This window comes from Phaenicophaeus curvirostris, chromosome 6 (assembly GCF_032191515.1).
Source record: "Phaenicophaeus curvirostris isolate KB17595 chromosome 6, BPBGC_Pcur_1.0, whole genome shotgun sequence".
Taxonomy (NCBI): Eukaryota; Metazoa; Chordata; class Aves; order Cuculiformes; family Cuculidae; genus Phaenicophaeus; species Phaenicophaeus curvirostris.
The window spans coordinates 38,652,479-38,677,017 of record NC_091397.1 but is presented as its reverse complement, the minus strand read 5'-3'; the positions used below and the strand labels follow the sequence as shown (position 1 = coordinate 38,677,017).

Genomic DNA, 24,539 nt, shown 5'->3' with positions numbered 1-24,539 from the left:
CTCTCAAGGAAGGAAAGTTTAGCAGAGATTTTCAGTAGCTGAAGATGGCCACCACCTTCCATATGCCAAACATTCTCCAACTGGCATTAGAGAGGTGTCCTAGGAGAGGCAGCTCTTGCTTTGACACAGGCATGACATGGCTTCTTCCTTAAATGTAAATGAAATAGAAACAGCAAAACAGGGATGAAGATAAACTCTTCTAGGAGGGATTCCTCAAAATACTGCTGATTCTTCCCACAACATTTAAGAATGTACATGTACCAGAAGCAGGAGGATTGTCTTTTAAATGAAAACACAGAAGAAAATGCATCATTCTCTCTAGATAAAAACACTACCAATTTGTGTGTATGTGTGAGACCTCTCCTCCCAACCCACTTCTGTTTTAAATGATCTGGAGTAACCAAAATAAATGTAAAGAAAAAGGAATTATTTTGCAATTTCATCTTCCTGTTAGTCCTCCTACCAAATGTGAAACACTTGCTTAGGAAGGGCTCCTCTTCAAAGCTAAATGAAATATTCTCCACATTATTCCTTCCATCCATAGCCCTCTAAAACTTTCTTAATTAATTTTACTGTTGTTTTCAAAGGCTTCTCCAAGTTAGCCTAAATCCCGTCAGATTGTATATTAGCGTTAGCAACAGAAGATATATTACTGCTCTCTCTTTTTCTCCACCTCTTTCTGAAAGGAAGCAAGGAAGGATGATCAGTCACGTTATCACTCTAGCGTACGAGGCAACTACTGTATCTGAGGGACACTCTGGACTCCTCATGTGTAAATCTTATACACACAACTAACTTGATAGATGCCATGTTTGGGTTTTTTTTTTTAGTTTTTTTTTCCCCCCTAGCAAATACTAAAGGAGTCACTCTATTCTATACTAATCTTATTAAGTCAAGAAAAGTCTGAATAATGTTTCTTTTTCTTTCCTTCTTTCCAGCTTCACTGCAAAGCTCAGAGAAATTTAACTCAGATTTTCAAAAGCACCAGAACTCTCACATAGATACACTGGACTCTGTGTAAGTGAGACCATAGGCAGGATATTTCCTAATGCAGACTTCTCAGGAACAGCCCAGGAGCTTTCCAGAGTAGTCTGGTGAGCTTGTAAGGCCAAATACAGATAGAACATAAGTTACTGCCACTCTAGTAAAGGAAATTTTAGCACAGTGAAATAGCAGCTCCTTATACCAAAGCTGAATTTGACAGAAGTTATTTTAATGGATTCTTTTTCTGAAGTAATTATTCATTCTTTGTTCCTAAAAGAGTGAAAGAGAGGGTAGGAATAAAAAAAAACTGTACATATGTCAGACACTCATAAACAGAGATCTTTCTGTTTTGGTGTAAACTCTTTGTAGATTGCACCAAGCATCTGTCCCATTTACAAATTGATTAAAAGGGATCTTATTATTGGAGGTTTGGGATGGAGGAATACATGCTCTTTAAGAAGGACAGGAAGGGGAGAGGAGGAATGGGTGTGGCTCTTTATGTCTATGACTAGCTGGAGTGCATGGAGCTCCACCTGGGAAGGGATGAGGAGACATCCAAGAGCTTACAGATCAGGATTGAAGGGAAATCAGAGACAAGTGGGGGTCTGCTACAGGCCACTGGACCAAGTGGAATGTGTGGTTGAGGCCTTCTTTAGACATAGGTGCAGCCTCATATTCACAAGCCCTAGTCCTCATGGGGGGCTTCAACCACCCCGATATCTGTTGGAGGTACAATACAGAAGGGCATAAGCAATCCAAGAGGTTCCTGGAATGCATTGATGATAACTTTCTTCTTCAAGTGACAGAAGAGCTAACAAGGAGAGGTGTTATGCCAGACTTTGTTCTCACCAACGAGGAAGGGCTGGTGGGGAATGTGAAGCTCAAGGGAAGCCTTGGCTGCACTGACCATGAATTGGTGGAATTCAAGATCCACAGGGCAGCAAGCAGGGTGCACAGCAAGCTCACTACCCTGGACTACAGGAGAACAGACTTTGGCCTCTTCAGGGATCTGCTTGGTAGGGTAGCATGGGATAAAGCCCTGGAGGGGAGAGAGGCCCAAGAAAACTGTCTAATATTCAAGGATCTCTTCCTCCAAGCTCGGGAGCAATGCATCCCAGCAAAGAGGAAGCTAGACAAAGCACCAGGAGGCCTGCATGGAAGAACAAGGAACTTCTAAACAATCTTAAACTCACAAAGGAAGCCTAGAGAGGGTGGAAGCAAGGACAGGTAGCATGGAAAGAATACAGAGAAATTGTCCAAGAAACCAGGGATCAGGTTAGGAAAGCTAATGTCCTGATTGAATTAAATCTGACCAAAGATGTCAAGCATAAGAAAAGCTTCTATAGTTACGTTGGTGATAAAAGGAAAAGTAGGGAGAATGTGGGCCTTCTCCAGAAGGAGATGGGAGACCTTGTTTCCCTGATTATGGAGAAGGCTGAGGTACTCAATGACATTTTTGCATCAGTCTTCACCAGCAGGTGCTGAAGCCACACCACCCAAGCTGCAGAAGGCAAAGGGTGGGAGATCAAAGAACCACCCACTGTAGGAAAGGATCAGGTGTGAGACTATTTAAGGAACCCGAAGGTGCATAAGTCCATGGGACCTGATCAGGCTTGAGAGGTGGGCCTGTGCAAATTTCATTAAGTTCAACAAGGCGAAGTGCAAGGTCCTGCACCTGAGTCAGGGCAAACCCAAGCACAAATACAGGCTGGGCAGAGAACAGTTAAGGGTAGCCCTGAAGAGAAGGACTTAGGGGAGCTGGTGGATAAAAAGCTTACCATGAACCGGCAATGTGTGCTTGAAGCCCAGAAAGCCAGCTGCACCCTGGGCTGCACCAAAAGAAGTCTGACTAGCAGGTTGAGGGAAGTGATTCTTCCCATGTACTCTGCTCTTCTGAAACCTCACCTGGAGTACTGCAATCAGTTCTGGAGTCCTCATCACAGAAAGGACATGAATCTGTTAGAGCATGTCTAGAGTAGGATCACGAAGATAATCTGAGAGCTTGAGCACCTCCCATATAAGGACAGGCTGAGAGGGTTGGGCTTGTTTAATCTAGAGAAGAGTAGGCTTCAGGGAGGCATTATAGCAGCCTTCCAGTACTTAAATGGGGCTTATAGGAAAGATTGGGAGGGAAATGTAGTGATAGGATGAGGGGTAATCATAGAATCATAGAATCACCAGGTTGGAAGAGACCCACCAGATCATCGAGTCCAACCATTCCCACCAATCTCTAAACCATGCCCCTCAGTACCTCATCCACCCATGCCTTAAACACCTCCAGGGAAGATGAGTCAACTACCACCCTGGGCAGACCGTTCTATTGCCTAATGACCCTTTCAGTGAAGAATTTTTTCCTTAAGTCGAGCCTGAACCTCCCCTGGTGGAGTTTGAGGCCATTCCCTCTTGTCCTGTCCCCTGTCACTTGGGAGAAGAGGCCAGCTCCCTCCTCTCCATAACCTCCCTTCAGGTAGTTGTTTTAATGGTTTTAATGAAATGTAATGGTTTAACGTAATGGTTTCAAGCTGAAACAAGGTAGATTTAGATTACATATTAGGAAGACATTTTTTACTGCGAGGATGGTAGGGCACTGGAACAGGGTGCCTAGAGAAGTTGTGGATGCCCCATCCCTGGAAGTGTGCAAAGCCAGGTTGGATGAGGTTTTGAGCAACCTGATCTAGTGGAAGATGTCCCTGGCTATGGCAGGAGGGTTGGAAGTGGATGACCTTTAAGGTCCCTTCCAACTCAAGCCGTTCTATGACTATGATTCTATGAAAAAGCACATCTTTTTCCCCCTAGACTGAAACATTTTGATTACAATCAGGGTTTCAGAGCGGTATTAGAGTAACATATAATGAATCAGAAATCCAATATTTGCAGCTTCTTTCCAAATGCAGCAACACAAGGAAAAAAATTGCCTGCAGTATACATCAAAGAGAAGTACTAAAGCTCATACCCATCAAGAATCAGAAGAACCAAGAGCACCATAAAATCACCTGTTCATATATTTTTAAAGCAACATTTTACTTGTGAAATTTCAAAGGTAAAACAGCAGTCCCTCCTTTTCTCGTTCCCACCACTAATGTTCAAAAAGAAATCTGCAACTTCCACTTCTCCATGTTTCTAATCCACCAAGACTGTTTATAAATAATTAAGTGAAATAAATGGAATTATAAGGATGGAAAACCCTGAGTAAACTCTTCTCTAAATAATGTTTATTTGGAATTAAAATTTAAAAATTCAAAGAGTTGGATTGAGACACACTGTTGGGAATCTGTTGCAGAACAGCCTGTGTGGCAGTTCCTTGCTAGGAATCTTGGGCACTGGCAAAAGTTCTTCTCTGATTCATCCTTGCATCTTTTCTTTTAGTTGAAAAGAGAATTTCTAGTGAACCCTTTTGTTCCTCTGATTCCTCTTAGAAATCCAAAGGCCATAAAGACGCCTCAGCTCTGCAAACCTGGAAGGAGAAATTTTTCCTCTCATCCATAGCCCAGAGAGTGCAGCTCACAGAAACATGCCGTAATGCAAAGCTCACACAGGTCACAACTGCTGGCAAAGAACAACCACCCAAGAAGAAACACAGGCTGTGCTAGTACTCAGTGGACACTTAAAAGCTAGAATCTGATAGGACAACGTGACTTCTACCACAACCGAAATGCTGTGATTCTCTCCTTTTCCCCTTTCTCTTTCTGTGAGCCTTTTCCCTCCCCATCTTCAGGGATTTGGGTTTTTCACAGAAATATTTTTCTTTTGTGAATTGGCATTTTCATTTCATGTTACAGATCCGATTCCCCTTACCTGGCTTGTCTTCCCCCCCTCACAGTTGCACTGCAGACCCTATGAACTTGTTCATCCAGCAGTGAGCCCAAGGGACCTGTGGCAGCACTGTGGTTTTTTCCACTATGGGGTTCTCGGAAAGCTTTCCTCAACAAAAGGATGGCCAGGAACTGAGATGCATCCAGCCCCATGGACTAGCCCCAGCCAAGTCCTACCACTGCGATGCCACACCAGACCTCTGTTTTCTTTCACCAAATCAGGCAAGACCACTACACAGCTTCACGGAAGTGGCTGAAATCTGTGGGTTTAATTAGAAAAATGTTTTCCTTTTACACAGGAGATTTATGCTGGGAATCTCTAAATGCCTACAGCAGTGAACCAGAATCTGACAACCTTCTGCCCAGTCTTTTCCAGGAGGCAGCTACCCACTCTGCTCAAGGAGATGCTGAGTGCAGGTGACTGTCACTCAGGTGGAAAATTCACAATGTCAAACACCAAAAGCAAACACAGCTCCTCCAATGCCCCATCACCACAACAAGGTCCCCCACAATCAGCTCTGGGCCTCCTTAGGGTTTCTAAGCCAGGTTTGCTTTGAGTTGTGAATGTAAGGAACAAACAAGAACCTAATTTTAATCTTACAGAGGGGCCTAAGAAAGAGAGAATAAGTCAGAGAAGACCTGAGTGAGATTCAATTCCTGAACAAGGACCTCAGCAATTAAAAAATGTAAGGACCATAAAGATGGATTAAAACAACATTTACCTCATTCCTGACCAACACAAGGGAAGGAGTAAGTGTGAATAACGACGGCAGTTGTGACTCTAAGACCACTAGTTGATGGTTGCCTTCCAGATCTGAGTGTTGGCAATTGAAGGCAATCCCATACCCAGCAGTCTGCTAAGGTGAAGGGTTATATGAGCTTCAGGCAAAGGCAGTCAGGTTATCTCAAGCCACCTATATCAGCTGCTTGAGCATATGTTGCTGGCTTTGCCTGAAGCCCATTTAGCAAGGGCTTTCTGGCTCCTTTCCACTGGTGGAGCTCATAAGACAGGAACGAATGCAAGATGGGAATACCGAACATCTGGAGATGTTAGCATCTTAACAAGCACAGCTGCCAGCAAATTGAACATCTGTCTGTTGCCCAGGTCTCCTTTCGCAAAGTAATACGTTCTCTCCCTCAGGCTTATCTGTGGACAATACAAGTATCTGCTCCCTCAATAGGAAAATCCCTTGTCCATGGTTAAGTTTGTCTATGGTATAAATCATCCCATGCAATTGTCTGTGTTGACACAGATAGGTGACTTTGGATATCAAAGCTAACTTGAGTACACTGCAGCATCAAGCATGCTTAACTTTTTTATCGCAAGTTTCAGTGTAAATGAGCCACAGTAAAAGTGAGAAGAAACAGCACCAAGGAGAATATCCTCTATGACTTTTTTAGCATGATATATATGTTAGATAACAACAATGCAATTCCCTCAAACTACTTTATTTCCATGATACATGGATCAGTTCTTAACATTTAAACATTCTTCCACCCAGTAATTAAATAAGTTGTCAAGCAGCTCACCCATACATAGGCAAAGCCATTGTTTATGAACTGTCTGGGGTCTGCTTTGAAGCACTGTAAAGAATTTGGCAAGCCTCTTAGACCCATCTAACAGAGTCTTGTATACCCCGTCTGCACTGACCAATGCATGTATCATACAGAAGGAAATGCTACCATAGTCGAAGGACATTTGTTAAGATACAGAGAATTCCAGATTTAGGAAATCCAGAGCTGCAGAGCAGAATTTTACTCCCATGCCAGTCCTGCTTGAGAATGCAAACAGCATTACAATATTGCTACTGCAAGAGCAGTGTCAGACAGAAGGGAAGTGCTTACCACCCAGGGCTTATCAGGAATCTTTCCGGTCTGGAAATACCCTGTTCTCATGCCTCCCAGGCACTGCTGGCTTCACCCAGCATGAAATTACTACTAGTCCTGCCTGTCTTTCACAGTAGTTTATTTCACTCCAAGGTGCAATCAATTCTTATTTTGCTCCAATTCATACATTCCTACTGGTGATGTCTTCAGGCTCTCCTATTCTCATGACACCAACAAGTGACTGTCCTGCTTTTAGTAGCCAACGAAGTTTTCAAAGAACTGTGTCTGGAGAGGGACTTCTTGCCTAAGAACACAAGAAGCTACTTCTCTCTCTGGCTGTTCCACTACTATTTCTACCAAATCCTGTTCAGCTTCCCAAGCAAATGCATTTCTGCCTGTTTGCCTTCTGCCTGTTCTGCCGTCCCTCCACCTCAGTATGGCACAGCTCGGAGCATCTCTCAATTCCTTTCTACTACTGCAAATTACATAGAAATGACATGCTCTCTACCAACAGAGAAAGATAAACACATTCATGCTTTGTTTGGGTTTTTTCATACTTTAAATACATCTCTGCTATTGCTCTTGATGGTCTGCATTGCAGGAGGAGTGGTAGGGAAAAAAGTAACCATTCTTTTACCGAAGTTCTCTGTATAATGATTTGTACTTCTAATACATTCCTGGTTTTTGAGGATTTTCTGTGTTTTAGGGAAAGGTAAATAAATCCAACAACTCACATGAGTGTTCTATTTTTGACAGTTCTCAAGGATATCAGATTAATGGACAACGTTCAGTATCATGCAAATACCATGCAAGAACAGGAAAAGCCATGCTCCCTGGGAAAATGCATAGAGTTTAAGTGTTCCAGTATGAAATGTCTTTTGCTGCTTTCCTGCTGGCTCTTTGCCTGCCTTCGTGTGGGGAGAAAGGATAAGGTGTGACGCCAGATCAAGCTTCCTCTTACGCCTCCAACAGGACAAGCCACAACCAAGGAAACAGCATTGCGAATAAGCCCTCGATACAGATGCTTTTCAAGAAAGCGGGACGGGCAGTCCCAGTGGAAGGTGAGCTCATATTTAAGTTTGGCTGGCCACATGCCCATTTTCTCCAGAGAAGGTGTTACCAGTCCAGGGATATAGGTGTAGTTAAAGTCATATGGAACTTTCCCCACTTCCTAATTTTTTTCTTCATTACAGCTATCACTAAAGTTACACAAAAACATTTATCTCATTTTTAACAGCTACAAATAATGTGTTCCACCATCCACAGGTGAACTCAAGAAAGTTCATTTATAATTCTTCATCCTGTTCCTCTTGCAACCGGTGTATCTGTTAGGACATTTCCTTCAATGTGAGGTAATATTCTGCTTGCAGGATACAAACTCATAGAACTTGTCTAGCTAGCGCAACATCTGTAGGTTACATTCTCTCCTAAAAATCATAAGTGCTTTTCAAAGCCTGCATATACCAGAGTTTTCTCAGTTATTGCTGGTCACTGGAAGACATTCCTTCCTCTCTTAGTTTTTGGAACATGGTCTCTGTAAGCAACTCAAGAAGGTGTGGCTGATGCAAACACTGCCATGCTCTGGCTACCCTTCAGTAGCTTATTGGAGAGCTGGCACCAGGAGCATCCCATTATCCTAGCCAAAGGACCCCCCACTGTACAGTAAATGTGTACCACGCTACTCAGAACCAGCCATGTCAGCTAGAGAAAACAAAGGTCAAAAGAGTGTATTTATTTAAAAGTACAAACTAGCAGTAGTGAAGTAAAGATTAAAAACATAACTCAAAGCCGTGATTAAGCTTTTAGTATATAACAAATGAACCTCCTCAGCTGCCCCAACATGTCAGGCACATTTCATTTCTCCTAAATTAAGCTGTTCTCCCTCTGCATTCTGAGTACAGACTCTGTAGTTTCTACTGCCTGAGATGCCAGTAGCCTCCAGCCCTCTGTCTACCCAGAGCAGCAGGCAGGCCTAGAGTAAAACCCAGGACACTTCTAACTACATTCAAAGCTAAAACACCCTCAGCCCTCTGACTCCTTGTAATTGCACAATGGGGCTTTACATAAAGCTGCAGGGATGAGGTCAATCTGACCTACATAAGGTTTTATAGTTCATATTTCTACTATACTTTTTAATTAGCATGGTCCTGGTCTCAACATCTCTTACAGTCAGCTGAAGAAAGTGTGGTAAAACTTCATATATTGTATTAGGAAGAATATTAAATGAACATTGCCCTATAGCAAATACTGGAGACAAGCCACTTGCCCAAAAGAATCTTTCTTCTGCCTCAGTCTGCAGATCCTTATGTCTGAACAAGCAAACAGAGGATTCATACATACAAAGCACCTGAACAGGTTAGTGTAGCAACACGCATAATGGACAGGTGTCTGTAACAGTCCTAGAGAACACAAAGGCACAGGTTAAGTAGTCCAAAATATGTCTTTTTAAATAGTCAGTTGTGAGTGAATCAGTGATGACTCACAGAAAACAACCCTCTTGTCTCCCTGTGAGAAGTCAAACACACAGCAGCCAGGGTTGTCCCAACAGAAACTCAGATGGGTAGTTTTTCCCCAGGATTAGCAAGTAATTCTCTGCTATAGGGAAAAGGAGAGGAAAAAATGGAAAAAGAAATAAAATGTTTCTATTGTTTGCTATATGTCTACTACACTATCCCCAGGCCTTTCCCTTCAGAGATAAGGGAAATAAAATGTGAATGGGAATCACTAGGGCATAGAACAGTTTTCCTTCTAAACATAATCGTACTTTGCATAGGCCTTCCAAATTATTTACTTCATGGGGTGGATTCTCCTGTTAGCCAACCTAAAAGAACAAGAAGAGTGGACGCCTGCTGGCCCTGCTGCCCCTTAAGTCTAGAAGAGGAAGACCCGCCACCCCAGAACATATTTTCTGTTTACTGGAGTGTTGACAAATGTCTTGGGTCTCTTACATCCTTCCCAGCCTTGCAAAAGGGTAAGCATTAGGAAGTTTGAAGTTGCAGCTTAAATTTGTTCCTTGCATGTTGTCTTCAGTGGTGATATAAACACCAGCTAGCTAACCAATGTAGGATTGTGGCTGCCGACCAGCCACCATCTCTTAAGTAAAGCACCTAATCAGTAACCCACTCATTCCATGTTGTCAGCTTGCTTCACTGCATGGGCACACCCTACACATCAAATTAGACAAAAAGTAGGCAAATTGAGTGTGAATAACCCTGCAGCAAAGCTGCCGCATCCTGGTAACCCCTGCAAGGAGGCAGAGAGGCTGTGCTGAGCAGTGCTAGCTGCAGCAGCTGCTTGGGAGTCTGCTGTGTGTGCAAAGACATTTCAGAGCTCTTTACACATTGTCAGCTAATGACTGGTGATTTCATTTATCTTCATTCTGATCATAAATAACAACTCAAACTTAGCACTTGCAGCTGACTGGACTCCAACTCAATACTGCCTTTTTTAAGTCCCCAGCAGAGCACAACTGTTTAGCTTTCCTTCCTTTGTAGAGTTTTATTTTAATTAGGCTCAAACAAAAAAGCCATGTAATTCCAGTAATGCAAACTTTTTATCAAACTACATTTGCAAAAGTGTATTTCAAAAACTGCACTGTCACCAGAAATCAGCAGGTTATACCCTGCTGACCAGTTTCATTACCAGGGAAATTATTATGGTCAGAAGTAAATGTAGAGAATAAGAGTACTATTAAAAGGCAACACTGAAGCACCTACATGGTAACACCATCAGCTAAGAAGTCAGCTCTAATACAAAACAACATTGAGTACTTTCAGGTTCTAGGAAATTCTGTTTAATTTGGGTTTTTACTGTATGCAGAAACAGAGCTGGTGGAATCCCTGAATATGGTTCTCATTAAATGTCTGTTATTAAGATTAATTGTCTGTTTAGTCATAGTTGGCCATTTCTTTGCTTAGGAGTTTCTGAACTCAGGGACAGCCCGTCAGGCTGCTTGTAGCACTTTACCACGCCTTTCTCCTGGCACTGTTATCTCCATTTGGGGTAACTTCTCCTCTCAGATCACTCCAAAGTAAATTTCACTTTCTGCAGCCCTACGGGCTGCTGGACACAGGAAGCAAACACCCTCCGGGCAGGCTTGCTGGCATGGGAGGCTAAACCTCTCCAGTCCCCATGCAGCCCTGTGCTTCCCTGCAATCAGCTTTACCAGGGCAGGGGACAATTATGTGGCCATTTCATCTGCTGCTTGCCTGCCACTTCTTGGTGATGGATCTTGTGCGCACCTTGGTGCAACACATAGAGCGTCCTGAGTTGGAAGGGACCCACAAGGATCCCTGAGTCCATCTCCTGTCCCTGCAAAGGAAAACCCCAAAATTCACACCTTGTGCCTGAGGGCATTATCCAAATGCTTCTTGGATGCTTCTTCCAAATCCTTCTTGCACCATGACTACTTCCCTGGTGAACCTATTCCAGTGTTCCACCACTGTCCAAGTGAAGAACCGTTTCTAAATACCCAGCCTAAACCTTTCCTGGCATATCTTCTTGCCATTCCCTCAGGTCACCAAGGTGAAGAGAGATGCTGGGGAGCGATTTTTTTACAAAGGCTCATAGTGATAGGACTAGGGGCAATGGGTATAAACTGGAGGGGGAGAGATTTAGACTAGACATAAGGAGGAGTTTCTTCATGATGAGGGTGGTGAGGCACTGGAACGGGTTGCCCCCGGGGAAGCTGTGGATGCCCCATCCCTGGGGGTGTTCAAGGCCAGGTTGGATGGGGCCTTGGGCAGACTGGTCTAGTGGGATGTGTCCCTGCCCGTGTCAGGGGGGTTGGAACCGGATGACCTTTAAGGTCCCTTCCAAACCAAACTACTCTATAATTCTATGATTCTATGAAACCACAATGGGAAGAAGCTCATCCATTTTAACAAATCCGTTTTCTCTGAAGAAGTTTTAAGCTGTCTGATTGCCTTCTTTCTTTGTGGTTCCTGGCCAATTTTTTTTTTTTTTTTTGAAAAATGTGATGTTACAAACCTAATTTCATGCGGGTTTTAAAGTGACCACTTAGAAAGCACCTCCCCACCTGCCCTTCTCCTCCCCGCTCCCCGCCGCCAGGTGGCGCTGGGCAACAGCGCGGAGCCCCCTCCTCACATCATTTATTTTGCAATAAGACAAAACAATCCATTTCGACTAAAATTTCCATTCGGCCTCCAAGCCATTACGCAAGAGGTTACTGTAAAGTTTGCCAGTATTTGCTCCTGAGTATCAAAACAGTAAGTTACAAACACAGGACTCAATCTAAGTTAACACCAGTGAAATGAACATAATTAAGGCAGGAAACCACGGGTCGTGTGTGGTTGTGTGCAAAACAACTTTGTTTTTCAAAATTTAGAGATAGCACACAGCAATCTCCAAAGACAGCATCCTGCTGCTTTGACAGAGTTCCAGCAATAGGTGATAAAATTAAGCAGTGAACATAATTAGTTTCTCATTTTTATACCACCCAAACCAGATTCCATTTTTATAAAGAAAGCTATCTCAACTTTATCATAGAAAACAACATTCATTTTAATATTTGTAACCTTTTAAGTTCAACACTGTTTCATTCAGATAAAAGGAGGAGACACCAAGTCTAAGTAAAAGCTAGTTTAAAAGGGCTAGAACCAACTAGGGCCAGGGCTTCAAAGTCAGTGCTGTTAAGACCTTCTGTGCTACGAGGTAGTGGTATGTCAGCACTGTCTTATTCGATGCCATTTAGATTTTGGAACCAAAAGACAAAACTAAGAGCACAATCACCAGCTACCACGTTTGAAAATTTCCATCCCGTTTTTTTTTCCCTTGCTTTCCTTTCTGCAGTAAAACGTTGAAACTCTGAGTTGTCCAAATAAAAATAAATTAATTTCTGTCAACAGACTGGAAAGAAACATCTTGATAATATTTCATAGGGCTGACAGGTCCTCATTCTGGTGTTCTGGCTGTTGAAGACAAATTGTCATGCTCCTATGCATTTTCAACATAATAAACTGGTAATTTTGCAAGCTATTATAGAAAACTAAATTTTATCCAAATTACTGTTCAGCACTGGGGAAATGGGGAAGTGGAGTTTAAAATACATTTGATATTATTCACTACCCAGAGACCGTATGCTTAAATAATTTTTAAGTAACAATATTAGATTTTTATTTATTCTGTAGCTGAACCACAAATATGCTTGTTCATATTCTAGATATGAATATTTAAGGCTATTCTGACTGGGCATGTGTGATATGCTACATTTTTTTTTTAATTTTCCTTCCATGGGCAAGTGTCATCCCTTGGATAAAGTCTTCCATCTGATAAAAGTTTATATTAATTTCAAATGAGATTTTAGAAATTATTTTTGTGATACTGACCTGAAGCTCCTACTCCCAGTATGACAGGTTTACTTTACTTGCTTGCAGAAGCACAAACACTGTTTAAATCCTGTAAACTGGGAATCATGAATTCTTTTTTTGCCTTTACTTTCACTAGGACACCTTATATTTGCTTCCCCACTTTAATAAACATAACTATTTATTAAAAGGGATAATTCAAAATGAAGGAGAGATGAAGGAATTTGTGAGGAGCTGGAAATTGCAGATTTTTGTCTCTGTATCATCTGGATAACCCTGTGTTTTCATGGGCAAGCTGGCACCTTCGCCTGCTATAACAGCTCCAGGATCCCAGTGAGTCTGAGCACTGCCTGGTCCCCTTGGAGCAACTTTACACATTGTTTTGAAACCACTACATCACGACGAAAAAAATTATTCCCTAATCATGACTTGGCTACCCTCCGCTGAACCTTGTCGCATCCTGAGAAGTGAACATCCTCTCTGTTTGAAACCCATTGCCCTACGCGAAAAATCGGACAGGAACCAAAATTTTATTCTCATCACAGTACACCGGGCTACCCACTAAAGTCTGAAGAGCAGTATCAGGGAACAAGAAGCAAAATCCAAGTCTGCTTCGGGAACTGTGCCACCTTCTATTTCCATAAGTTTGAAGAAAGTCTGAGATAAAGGATTTCCCAGAGTCTGACAGCAATGAGACACAGCCAGATAAGATATTTAGAAATAGAAACATGGGTGCTCATTATGAAAGCTGCAAAAAAGACTTTTGGACATTAGATGTATTAATAGTATCCTCATTAGCCTCTTGTCAGACACAGAGAAATACTGCAAAAACAGTCTCAGGGGAACAACAACAAATATGCTACACAGGTTGATGATATTTCTGTTGATGTACAAGCATGTTTCTTTTCCCATCTCCCTAGCCCTCAAATTACCCTGTAACATACTCCTCATTTCAAATAATTGCTTGCTGTTACCTCTGCTGCACTGAATACTCAGAAAGCAAGAATGTGTCCTACAAACACCATAAACAATCTTCAAGCAATGCCCGTTTGAACATGGCATAAAACCCCACAGCCCATACTTCAGAAGGCAGAGCTATTACTGCTGACCACGAGGAATGTAACCACAGGGTAAGAAAATGCCTGCCTGGCTTGGTTTCCACCAGGTGTCAACTTTTATGGGTCCTATTCTCATTTACCTACTTTATAAAATGGTGTGTAAGAACTGGGTTCACAGTCAAAAATACAAAGTCAAAAGTATCAGATGCTGTGCAAGTACTACTTACTGATAAGAGACATTACACGTGCATGTCAACTACAAAGAGAAGTGGATAGTAGAAGATATTATAAACATGGTATTTTTGCTCTCTGCATGGCCTCAGACATGTACATACCCATACTTGCTGAAGTGCAGCACTAAAACACATAGATGGGAGGAATGGTAATTGCAGGAACCTTGGGGAATTAAACTGACCTCAAAAGACAGAAAGCAGGCCAGTTGAGCTGGCTGCTGAAAGAATAAATAGTGCATCAGCAACTGAGATTGTTAGGAAGAATTGCTATTCAGCTGCATCCAGGAGAAGGAAAGTTATGCTGCAACTAGGAGAGGAGGCAGAGAACAGACCAAGTGCTGAAAAACACAAAATCCTTAGACTTCTTGGAATTAATTATTTTCACATACATTGGCTCTTTTCTAAATTTCTGTTCAGCATGTTGAATACTTGGTTGTATGGAAGAGTACGGGAAAAGGAACAAGGCTCTCCTCATTGTTATGCTCTCAGAGTTGAGGCCAGCTCTGTCTTTTCCTGTGAAGAAAGATACTGTTGGCAAAGGCACATTAGCTTCTGTCCTACTCTCGGAAATCTCTCGGTGCTGTGTTCTGGACAAAGAAAAGAAAAAAAAGGGAAAAGAAACTACACAAAGCATGCAAGCTACTCAAATCCTTTGGGGCTCTGACGCCTCAAACATCAGACCTGACCGTGCTAGAAATCCAGACTTTGCACTTCCAATTGCATTGGCTCTGACACCCAAGTAGAGGTAATAAGGACATTTCCATTTCAATGACTTGAGCACAAAATATTGAGTAATGCCACTAAACTCCAGTTCTCCAGTTTGAATACAAAAAAAAAAAAGAAAACAAAAAAAAACCCACAGCACCCAATCCCCCGTCTGCTTTCTGAAGAAAACCTCAATGCTTCATTACAAAGCTTCAGACAGAGAGCTGAAAACTTGGGTTTTTCAATAAAGCTTGGGATTGTCAAGTTTAATGGTGTTCTAGTCATGCTTGGGACAGAAGTTTAAGCACTGTGGGAGCGTGACTTACTGGAAGAAAGTTAAGATATCCAGGCAATTTTTATCATTAGAGTTTTGAAAGCATTTTTAAGGACTCATCTTTTGTATTCAAGCGCCTACAGTGGAAGCTGGCGGCCTGCGTTCCACAGTTGACTCTAACCCCTGAGCTGCCTGAAAGGATTTCTGCATCTTTCCCTCAATATGTGCCCACCGCAGAGTGCCAAAGATGTAATGATAGATTGGCTCCTAATCAAATTTTATTTCTGACAGGTTAAAGGCTGAATAAAACACTGTCATGTCTCAAACCACTTCCCCCCCCCCGCCCTTTCCTGTTTCTGATATCTATTTTGACAGCCAATGAATTATTCTGTCTATCCTGCTCTCAGCCTAAGAGGATGAGCTGCATTAAAAAGATTGTCTGTCACAATCCTGAAAGTAATTTTCTGGGTATCATATCCCTTCCCTTGACTATCCAATCTGTTTGTCTCTCATCATTAAATAAGGCAACAAAAGGAATAATATGTTCATTAATATCTAAAAAGTTGATGGAATTCAAGGAGCTTTGACTAGCTTTTCTCTATGACTGATTGGTTGTAAGAAATGTTTATTTATCACATATCCCAGATGGAAAATAGTTTATCTGGCAGGGCTGGAAGCTTGCTCCCCTATTCCTACAAAATGCTTCCAGGGAAGTAAACAAAAGCAATTCTCTAGGATGCAGTGCAAAGAGAAAGGAGAATTTAGGCTGACTGATAGCAAGTCAAGATGGAATTTGGCAGTCACACTAGACCTCAACAGCAATTCAAACTTAATGATCCCATTTCACTTTACGTGTTTTACAGAAGACATTAAGTATGTACAAAGTCAACAGCTACAGCACTATTAACTAAAAATATATATTACCCAAAGTGATACAGAAATCAGACTTAAGAGAGAAATAGATAGAAAAAACCCAAAACCTAACACCCCACATATAACCATGAATTGTCTCCAATCTTTATTTCTTTTTTCTTTTTCTTTTGAAAATCCAGAGAGAGGAAAACAAGTAGATGTAACACAGTTAATTAAGCTCCCATGTAAATTCATTTAGCAGGACTGTGCATAGTAAAAGATCTTGTCTCAGGATACAGAGGGCTGCATGCAAGTTTAAAATCATTAACTATTGTTATCCAATAACAACCCTTAAAACTGTGACAGCCAAGTTTAAATAAACTGAAAAGTTGACAAACATGAAAGCCAAGCACTTCTACTTATCTCTGCCTTTCCTTAGTTCTAACACCAGCCAGAAGGGTCTTGGAGTCTCCATAAAATGTTTGGCAAACAAAGGCCCTGTTAATTGACAAGCTATTGCTTTTACTGCTTCCTACCACAACTTGTGGGAATCTTTAAAACCCAAATCAATTCTGCACACAAGTGTTCCCACGAGATGCCACACGCATTCCTATTTGAAGCCACTTACAAGAAGTGCTACAGCCATCTCACATAAAACCTTTGTCTTCACCAGGCACTTCTGAAACCACGTGCGACCCTTTCATCCCCTGCTGGCCAGTATGTTCTTTGTTTGTTTGTTTGCTTACTTTAACCAGGTTCTTTGTTTTCTACCATCTTAACACTTCGTTTTCCCTTCAAGATAGTTCCTTGCCTTTGCAAGGAGTGAGTTATAGTAGAGATGTATGCAGCCTGCATTGCAGCTCAATGCCAATAAAAAACAGTCCACTCAGCAGAGGCTGCATGTTAACAGCTCTCCTTTATTGTTAAAGCTCCGTGTACTTAATTCTTCTTTGTCAATAAGAACAATCAAACTCAGCGTGTTAATTAGGAAAAATTTAATGAGACAAGGGACAGACACCTGACCGCATAAGGTCTGTTCCCTTGCTGTCAAGAACAAGACCGACTTAGACTCTACATACAAGCCTTTATTATCACTGTTTAAAAGTAGTCAACCTGCACTATTTTTTTCTTTATATGCATTAGCAATGAAAACCCTGTCCTGCTCTGTGGACTCATTTCCTTTAAATGGCAAGAAGTTCTGGAAACTTTTTTGCTTAGTGCAAGAGGTTGTTCATGCATTGTGCAGCTGGGGGGTGTTGTTAATCAGCATTTACTTAGGCCCTTAGGTACCTGGTACCTGGTACTTAGGTACCCAGGAAGTTTCAAGTCTTCCATAGCTTCTAGTATCACTTTTATTAATCATTGCAATGCCACCTTGGATCATCAAACTGGAAAAAACAGTCTCTGTCTAAACAAGAGTGTTATAAAGGCAGAGTCCCATCCACCAATTCTGCAGCATTTCTACCTTTCTTAACATTATTTTTCCACACTCTTTTTTTCTTGGGGACAGGAATAGATGTTCTTATGATGCAAAGCACAATGGGCTCTCATATTTAACTGGTGGCCATAGATGCCATCTCAAAAATAATATCAACTGGGTAGTCCTACCTATGTGAAACAATGGAGAAGGAAGAACAGCATAAGGTAGACCTCTCTGACTGCACAGCCAGAGGAGCATGGGGCATGCTGAAGTGCAGGAGGTAAATTTGAACTGAATCTTGAAGGGCAGGAGGTGTAAGCAAAGGGTTCTGAGGAAGGAAGAGCTATGAAAAAGATGTTCCGTGTTCTGGGCACACGGTCCTTCAGGAAAGGGCTCAATACCTTAGCTCCCCTGGAAATGTGCCCAAGCTGGGCACAGTCTCTTGCTGCACAGAAAGACTCCTTCAATCCTTACCAAAATTAAAAGAGTTTCTGCAGCCTAAGCTGGGAACAGACTCAGACTAGATAAGACAGAAAGCTCTGCAGCTGAGAGAGATGCAGGATCAAATTCAAATATCCACAGACAGATAAAAGGAGACCTTGCCACAGAAAGATGCTTTCTAAAGTCTGGGATTTGACGTGCTTATGAATACAACTCATATACACTGAATTCAATTACACTGCATACAATTACAGTGAATTATGCCCACCAGCACTGCTGTTCCAGAGTTTATTTGTATTTTAGAAAAGCTGTAATTAATTTTATTTAAATTATTTTTAACTTTTTCTCAAAGGAGAGAAAACATTTTTGAGAGAATGTTTGCATTTTTAAGGGAAATCAAAATAATAATTAAAAATGGCTATGCATATCAATGAGATAAAAGAAAAACACTTACATTGTTTTCTAACCACAATTTTTCTAAAATGTCCAAATTATTTTTTTTAACTTTCATATTCCCAAAATTAAAGGAATTTAGTATTTCTGACATGGCACATATAGTGTAGAATCCCCATGCAAGTGGGTACACTTCTGAAGTCTGAAGAAACTCAGATAAAGAAAGAATAAATAACAGGACACTATGTCGATATGCTGCATTATTTTTCTTGCTGAAATGCAGCACGTACAAAGTCCTTGCTCTTCTACACCAACCTGCACAGCCATACTTCTTCACCTGCCTGGAAGACTGTGATTTTTATTAGGCTAGTCAGAAAACCAGACCTTCTAGCCTTGAAAAAAACATCAGACTTACGGGATGTTCTCAGAGAGACATGGTGAGCACCCCTCCATATCCCATTTCTGAATGCATACTGCTCTCCATTTATATCCAGCCGTAAGCCAATAACTTCTATTTCTGTCACTAACTTTGTGAAAGTGAACACTCCTACCGAAAGACTCAAGTCTTTCCTTTCCCACCCCTGACTACAATACTTTGTCTACATTTCTTAGCCCCCAAAGCTGAGGCAGACAGTGTCTGTAGGAGTTTGGAGCTGAATCAAAGCAATTGCAGTACATGGAAATTTGGGAAGATTGGTGTTTGGCACTGCACCGAGGATAGAAATTTTAATTTGGACACAGCTTCTGGTACCAGCCTTCACTAAGAACACATTTAATTGCGTGTTCCCTTGAGTTTCCCAGTAGACTGGAGTAGTTCCCCCATAGCCCATTTTGGTGGGAACATATTTCAGCAGCTCCCAATATCTGTTAAAGCCAAGCTATTAAAGCAGTATGGGGTGCTTTATCACCCAGCTGACGGCAGGGGTGGGATCCTTCTCAGCTATCTTCAGCCATCTCAGAGGCCAAGGAGCCAAGTAGGCTCCTGCTGTAGTTAGTGGAGGAAGATAGGCATCTGCAGAGAGTAATCCATCCCACATCTCTGTGTCCATTAACTGAAGAGAAGCCCAGATAAGCAGCTCAGACCAGACACATTACTCTGAATAGCTGGAGCTAGACAAGATGAATTCCACCCTCAGTGCCCAAAACACTAACATATGTAGTTTCTCATTACTTATCACAGTTGCAACGCCTGTTACTCGTTGATTTAGGAACAGATTTCCTCAGTGTGATTTCCTTTTCTTTGTGCAAAACTTCCATTATGCAGTTTTTACACCCTAGCACTCAGGCACATAAGTGACAAGACATTTCCTGCACAGACACACTCGTACACCTGCAGACCAGGAGCTGTGTGCGTCTTGAGTCCCTTAGAGCATGCCTGAAAAGTGGTGTAAAAGCCCCCAGTGATGCAAAGGAGATTGAGCCGAGAATGCTTTTAAATTCAGCTCTCCAGGGCCCCCAAGCCCCCATGCTCTGCTTCCAGGCATTTGGGTTTCACCTGCTTCAAATTGTTTATAGGAGCAGCTAAGAAGCAAAATGATGCTGCTTGAGGACAAAACATTTGCGACTGTCCTGCCAATGGTCATCCCCATGACATGCCTCCCTGCAGGACAGACAGATGGCACGACCCTTCCCACTCCCAGCCTTCAGCCATCCCAGCAATGCAGAAATCCAGCCTCCAAACATTTCCCAAGCGTGTCTGCTTCCCTTGTCCCCACGGGGGTCTGGAAGAAGACAGGTCCTGGGCTGCAGTGTCTCCATAGCGCTGTACGCTCTCAGCATGATGGTACTTCATATCACTGCATGCTTCACATGCCAAAACATGCAGTGCCCACGGTCTGGGTAACAGCGGTGTCAGTCAGAAGGGGCTGGTTATGAGTTTGGATACTACCATTTAAAGATAAGCTTCTCCATGGTTACTGCTCTCACGCAAGGTCACTTTCCTGCCAAACCTCCTCCTCTTCTTTTCTGGCTCTCTCTCTTTCCCCCTCCACTATTTTTTTTTTCCAAACATGCTACATCAAAAGAGAAAATGAAAACATTTAAGATAATCACAGTCTGACTATTTTAATGCAGGCTGTAGGAAAGGAAACATATAAGCCAAGTGCTCTCACTGTGCAAGCAGAAACACACTCTCGACCTCATAAAAGTAGTATCTGAGAAATAACACTTGATTAAAGCAGCCAGTCCTTCATTTAAGTAGGTGCTTATGGTAGGGAAAATACCCAAGGTTTCTCTAGAAAAGGCTGCTGGCCTATCACAAAAAGCAAGAACAGGCCAGACAGATGAATTATTGTGAGACAGCTGGGTTTCAGCCGGGGTGTGAGGAGATCCCTATTATCCCGTCCACCTTTCTTACACAAGTTCCTCTCCCCAGAGAAACCAAGTCATTAAAAGCCAGATCATTCGCTCCTGACAGGCAATATGCATTGAGTGAGAGGTGATACATTTTCATTGTCAGCAAGAAATCTTAGTCACCCCAAGGAATGGCTCACTCAGGAGAACAGTAATGGAATACAGAGCCTTTCATCTTCACCTCAACCCCCCACACTTCCCCCCCCTCCACCCTGTGAGAGCAGCCTGGGTCAGTAGCAACCCAAAAGTTATTAGCTAATGGGTTGTTTTGGTGAACTCCATGAAATGAATCTGGTGGGTTTGGTCCACTTTTCAGTAGACAATAACTAGAACCACAAGTGGTGTTAAACAAAAACCACATTAATGAGTTGAGTGAATGGCAGCTAAGGACCAAGTGAATTGTCCGTGAGTACCCGTGCCATTGCTTTCCCTACCCTTCAGGGCTGAGAAGCAGAAGGGAAGTCCTGCAACTGGCCAGCCTGCTCCACAGACACAGAGATCCCCAACACCTAGGATCCTTATTTTGTCCTCATTTGCAGAAGCAGTGGGTGTTAAAACAACAACAAAAAAATCTTAGCAACCATTTAATACTGTTTAGGAGTTTAGTAATGTCTAGTAGGTACTGGTTTCAAGTGAAAATATCACAAGCTTGAACTACCAAAGAGCTTTCCAAAGAACGAGCCCAACAGCCCAGGCTTGCTGATGTGTGCCGACTTTTGACTGCATCATTTTGCAATGTTCAAGTTCTTTCTTTTTTTTTTTTTTTTGTAAGAAATTCTTCATTCCAATACATTCAGTGAGCTCAGAACAATCCTACATCTTTCCAGGAAAACAACCACAGCCATCCCTCTTTACTTTCTTCCCGTTCAATGCTGCCTGGAGCCCCAGTCTGAGGTATCCCTGGGACGGTGATGGCCTATGGAGTCCAGAATAATCCACCATTACAAAAGCTTGCTCCCAAGTAAAATGCAGAATTCATCCTGAAGTAAGAGTGGCCTGCATCCTTACACCATCACCACAAACATCTTGGCAATAATTTATGCCACTTCCTCTGCTGCATTTCCACAAAAGACACACTAAAGAGTTACAATCTGGAATCCCAGAAGAAATCTAATTTGGGGTGAGGAGCTACCTTTCATCTCTTAAAGCCTGCACAAGTTACAGCATATCACACACAAGCCTCTTCCCATCACATCTCATGACTAGATAAGTATCTTTAAATAAGACATCCACCAACTGCTTAGATAAGAGATTCACTGGGGACCCATTCCCAAAAGGGAATGGATGTAAAGCAGGCAGCAAATTGCTATCAAAGCCCTGAGGATTCCCTCCCCACCCCCCACCCCCCCTTATTTGCTTCAAATTCAAATTACATAGGAATTAGCATGGGTCCAGATTCTGAAAGAAACGGGCAAGATGGTAAATAAAGGCTCTGCAGAGAGAGGGAAGAGAGGTCAGATGTGTCTTACACATAAATAGCCTTTGTTTTGCTGTCAGTAAGATTCAGAAGTAGAGCTGGACGTTTCATACAGATGTCATTAGGATCCAAATACCATCCTTCCCAGACAGGATCATTAAGCCTCTTCCTTCTCTAACATAGCTAGGACTGGCAACTGTCAAGGAAAGACCCCCAGGTATGACACTAATTCCTATATTTCTTTATAGTGGTCTCTCCCGCTTCCTGGGCTTTTCTTGGCACAGCTGCTTTTGTTACTTATGGAACAAAGGGAAGTTCATCAAGGAGATACTGGCACACCAAAAACTGGGCAATAGGCAGTATCTGTACAGTACTTAGCAAAGAGCGAAGCACAGCCTGAAAAGACTCAAGCATGTCTCCACAGACTTCTCAACCATACCTGACTTCCCCTGAGGAACATGACTAAAGAAAGCCGGAGTCTAAAGCTGAAGCTGAAGTGAGAGGGAGACCCACGGAGTGCAAAGGCAGCAATGTTCCTCAGTCTAGGACAGGAGGCATTCAGCACAGCAGAAGCCCAGGCTGTATACGTGTGAGATGTCTGACAGCATATTTTCATTATTACAGGATTAAAACTTAAAAATACCCTGCAAACAAAATGACCTGAGCAGCCTAATTCTCCACAGTAGCAGTGACGATTTACTGTACTGTAAATTAGTTTTGCAGATTACTAGGATTTTTTCCCATAACAGTCCAAGTTTTCTGCAGCAGCTTCATTAGAGATGTGTGTGTGTCTATGTATAAATACATACAATTTTTTAGTTCTACCCTTCTCTCCTCCCCTTCTTAGTCTATTTTCGCACTGCAGGAGAGCTATATCTGGTATCAACCAAATTCTTGGCTTTGTACTGAAATGTAAAGCTCCCCCACCTCGCATTTTCTGCTGATAACCAGCCCATCAATTGCAACCAAAGCAGTGATTTGAACTTTGCATTTTACTGGTCTCATAGATCACACCAATGAAGTCAAAGTTATCTGCCCCAACTCATGCAGCATTATCTTTTTAACTTAATGGAAGTGAAAGAGAAGCCTGTGCTTATTACCCAAAGGATACAATTATTACTTCCTCTCTATATTGTTGCTAGTCGAGGCTAAAATCCAGGATATGACCTTTTCATTACTCCTTAAGCCAAAATCCACCTGGGACAGCCTAAGAAGGCTGCCCTTGTCCTTTCCCTCTGTAATTCGGAGCAAAGGCCCTTGCTGCATACAGCTAAAAGGAATCCTTGAGAAAGACTGGTTTAAGGAAGCATCTCATAAATGTTCATCAGCAGATGAAACCCAAAAGCTTTCTCACTCCTCCACACAATACCATCACTAAGCATTACTAATCTAACACATTAGCGCTCTCCCAATCATCCTGCTCTATCTGAATACAGTGTAAGGACACAAAAAAGATTATAAACTCCAAATATGAGTGATATAATGTATTAGTGCAGTAAAATCTTCAATAGAAACCTGAACTCCAAGGGAAGAATGCATAATAGTCTTGAATTTCTTATATTTTTCGCTTTGTTACGGCAATAATAACATGCCTTTTGAAGTTCATACAGGGAGATACAATGCCAAAAGGCAAATACTTACAATACAAGAGCACTTGGTACATTTGTTTCCTTCAGGCCTAAATTCTTCCCCTTCATTGTAATGTCTCCCTTCAAATATACAACCTGGAAAATAGCATTTAAATAAGTTTAGCTCAGGATAACAGATCACTTCAAAAGCCTTTACAAAGGCCATTTTTTGGAGAAAGAAAGCATCCTTCTATAGCAGATGAATTTGCACCAGTGAAGTTAAGGCTAAGTCAGGTCTTCTATTAAAAGTGGCTTTGAAACGCTTTTCTAAACAGTTTGCTTTTTATTACTCCTACTTAGGCTCTAAGTTTATATTAGAAGTTGGCAGAAATTATAACGACTTAGAATATAATAAATATCAGAACTGAAGCACTGAGCAAGCACCACTGCAAAATTTCTGTTACATTCAAATTAGTTTATAAAACCACGCTGGTTTGCCACTGTGCTTCACAAAGGCAACCCATCCCCACTCCTCTTCAAAAAGTGAGTTTCCTTTACTTTTAGGACCAATCTTATACTTCCCCTTCTAGCAAAATCAACCAGGCAAATCGAGATGATAGATCCTCTGAAAAATGTCATAAATACATATGTGGATATTGCCATGGGCTATTGCTGTTGCTTTCCATAGTCTGCTTGTCCTCTACTAAAAAACATTAATTATGCTAAGTGTCATTTATTTACTGCACTGTGACCTACCAGTCCACATTTTATTAAGTTGTGAGGTATAATGGAGAAGTTAGAGGCAACCTCACAGGAAATGATGGTTACCATTAGAAATACAGTTGCACATGTGGAGCACATTCTTCCTGTGAAATCT

At 41.9% G+C, this 24,539-nt stretch overlaps 1 protein-coding gene across 1 annotated transcript in view; it reads right to left on the bottom strand.

The window, feature by feature from the left end:
- BMPER (BMP binding endothelial regulator) overlaps positions 1-24,539 on the bottom strand; it is a 152,049-nt gene that overhangs the window by 88,727 nt on the left and 38,783 nt on the right. The window contains exon 6 of the mRNA XM_069859833.1: positions 23,736-23,818. Within this exon, the coding sequence (XP_069715934.1) occupies positions 23,736-23,818 (83 nt within the window). The remainder of the gene's footprint in view (positions 1-23,735; positions 23,819-24,539) is intronic.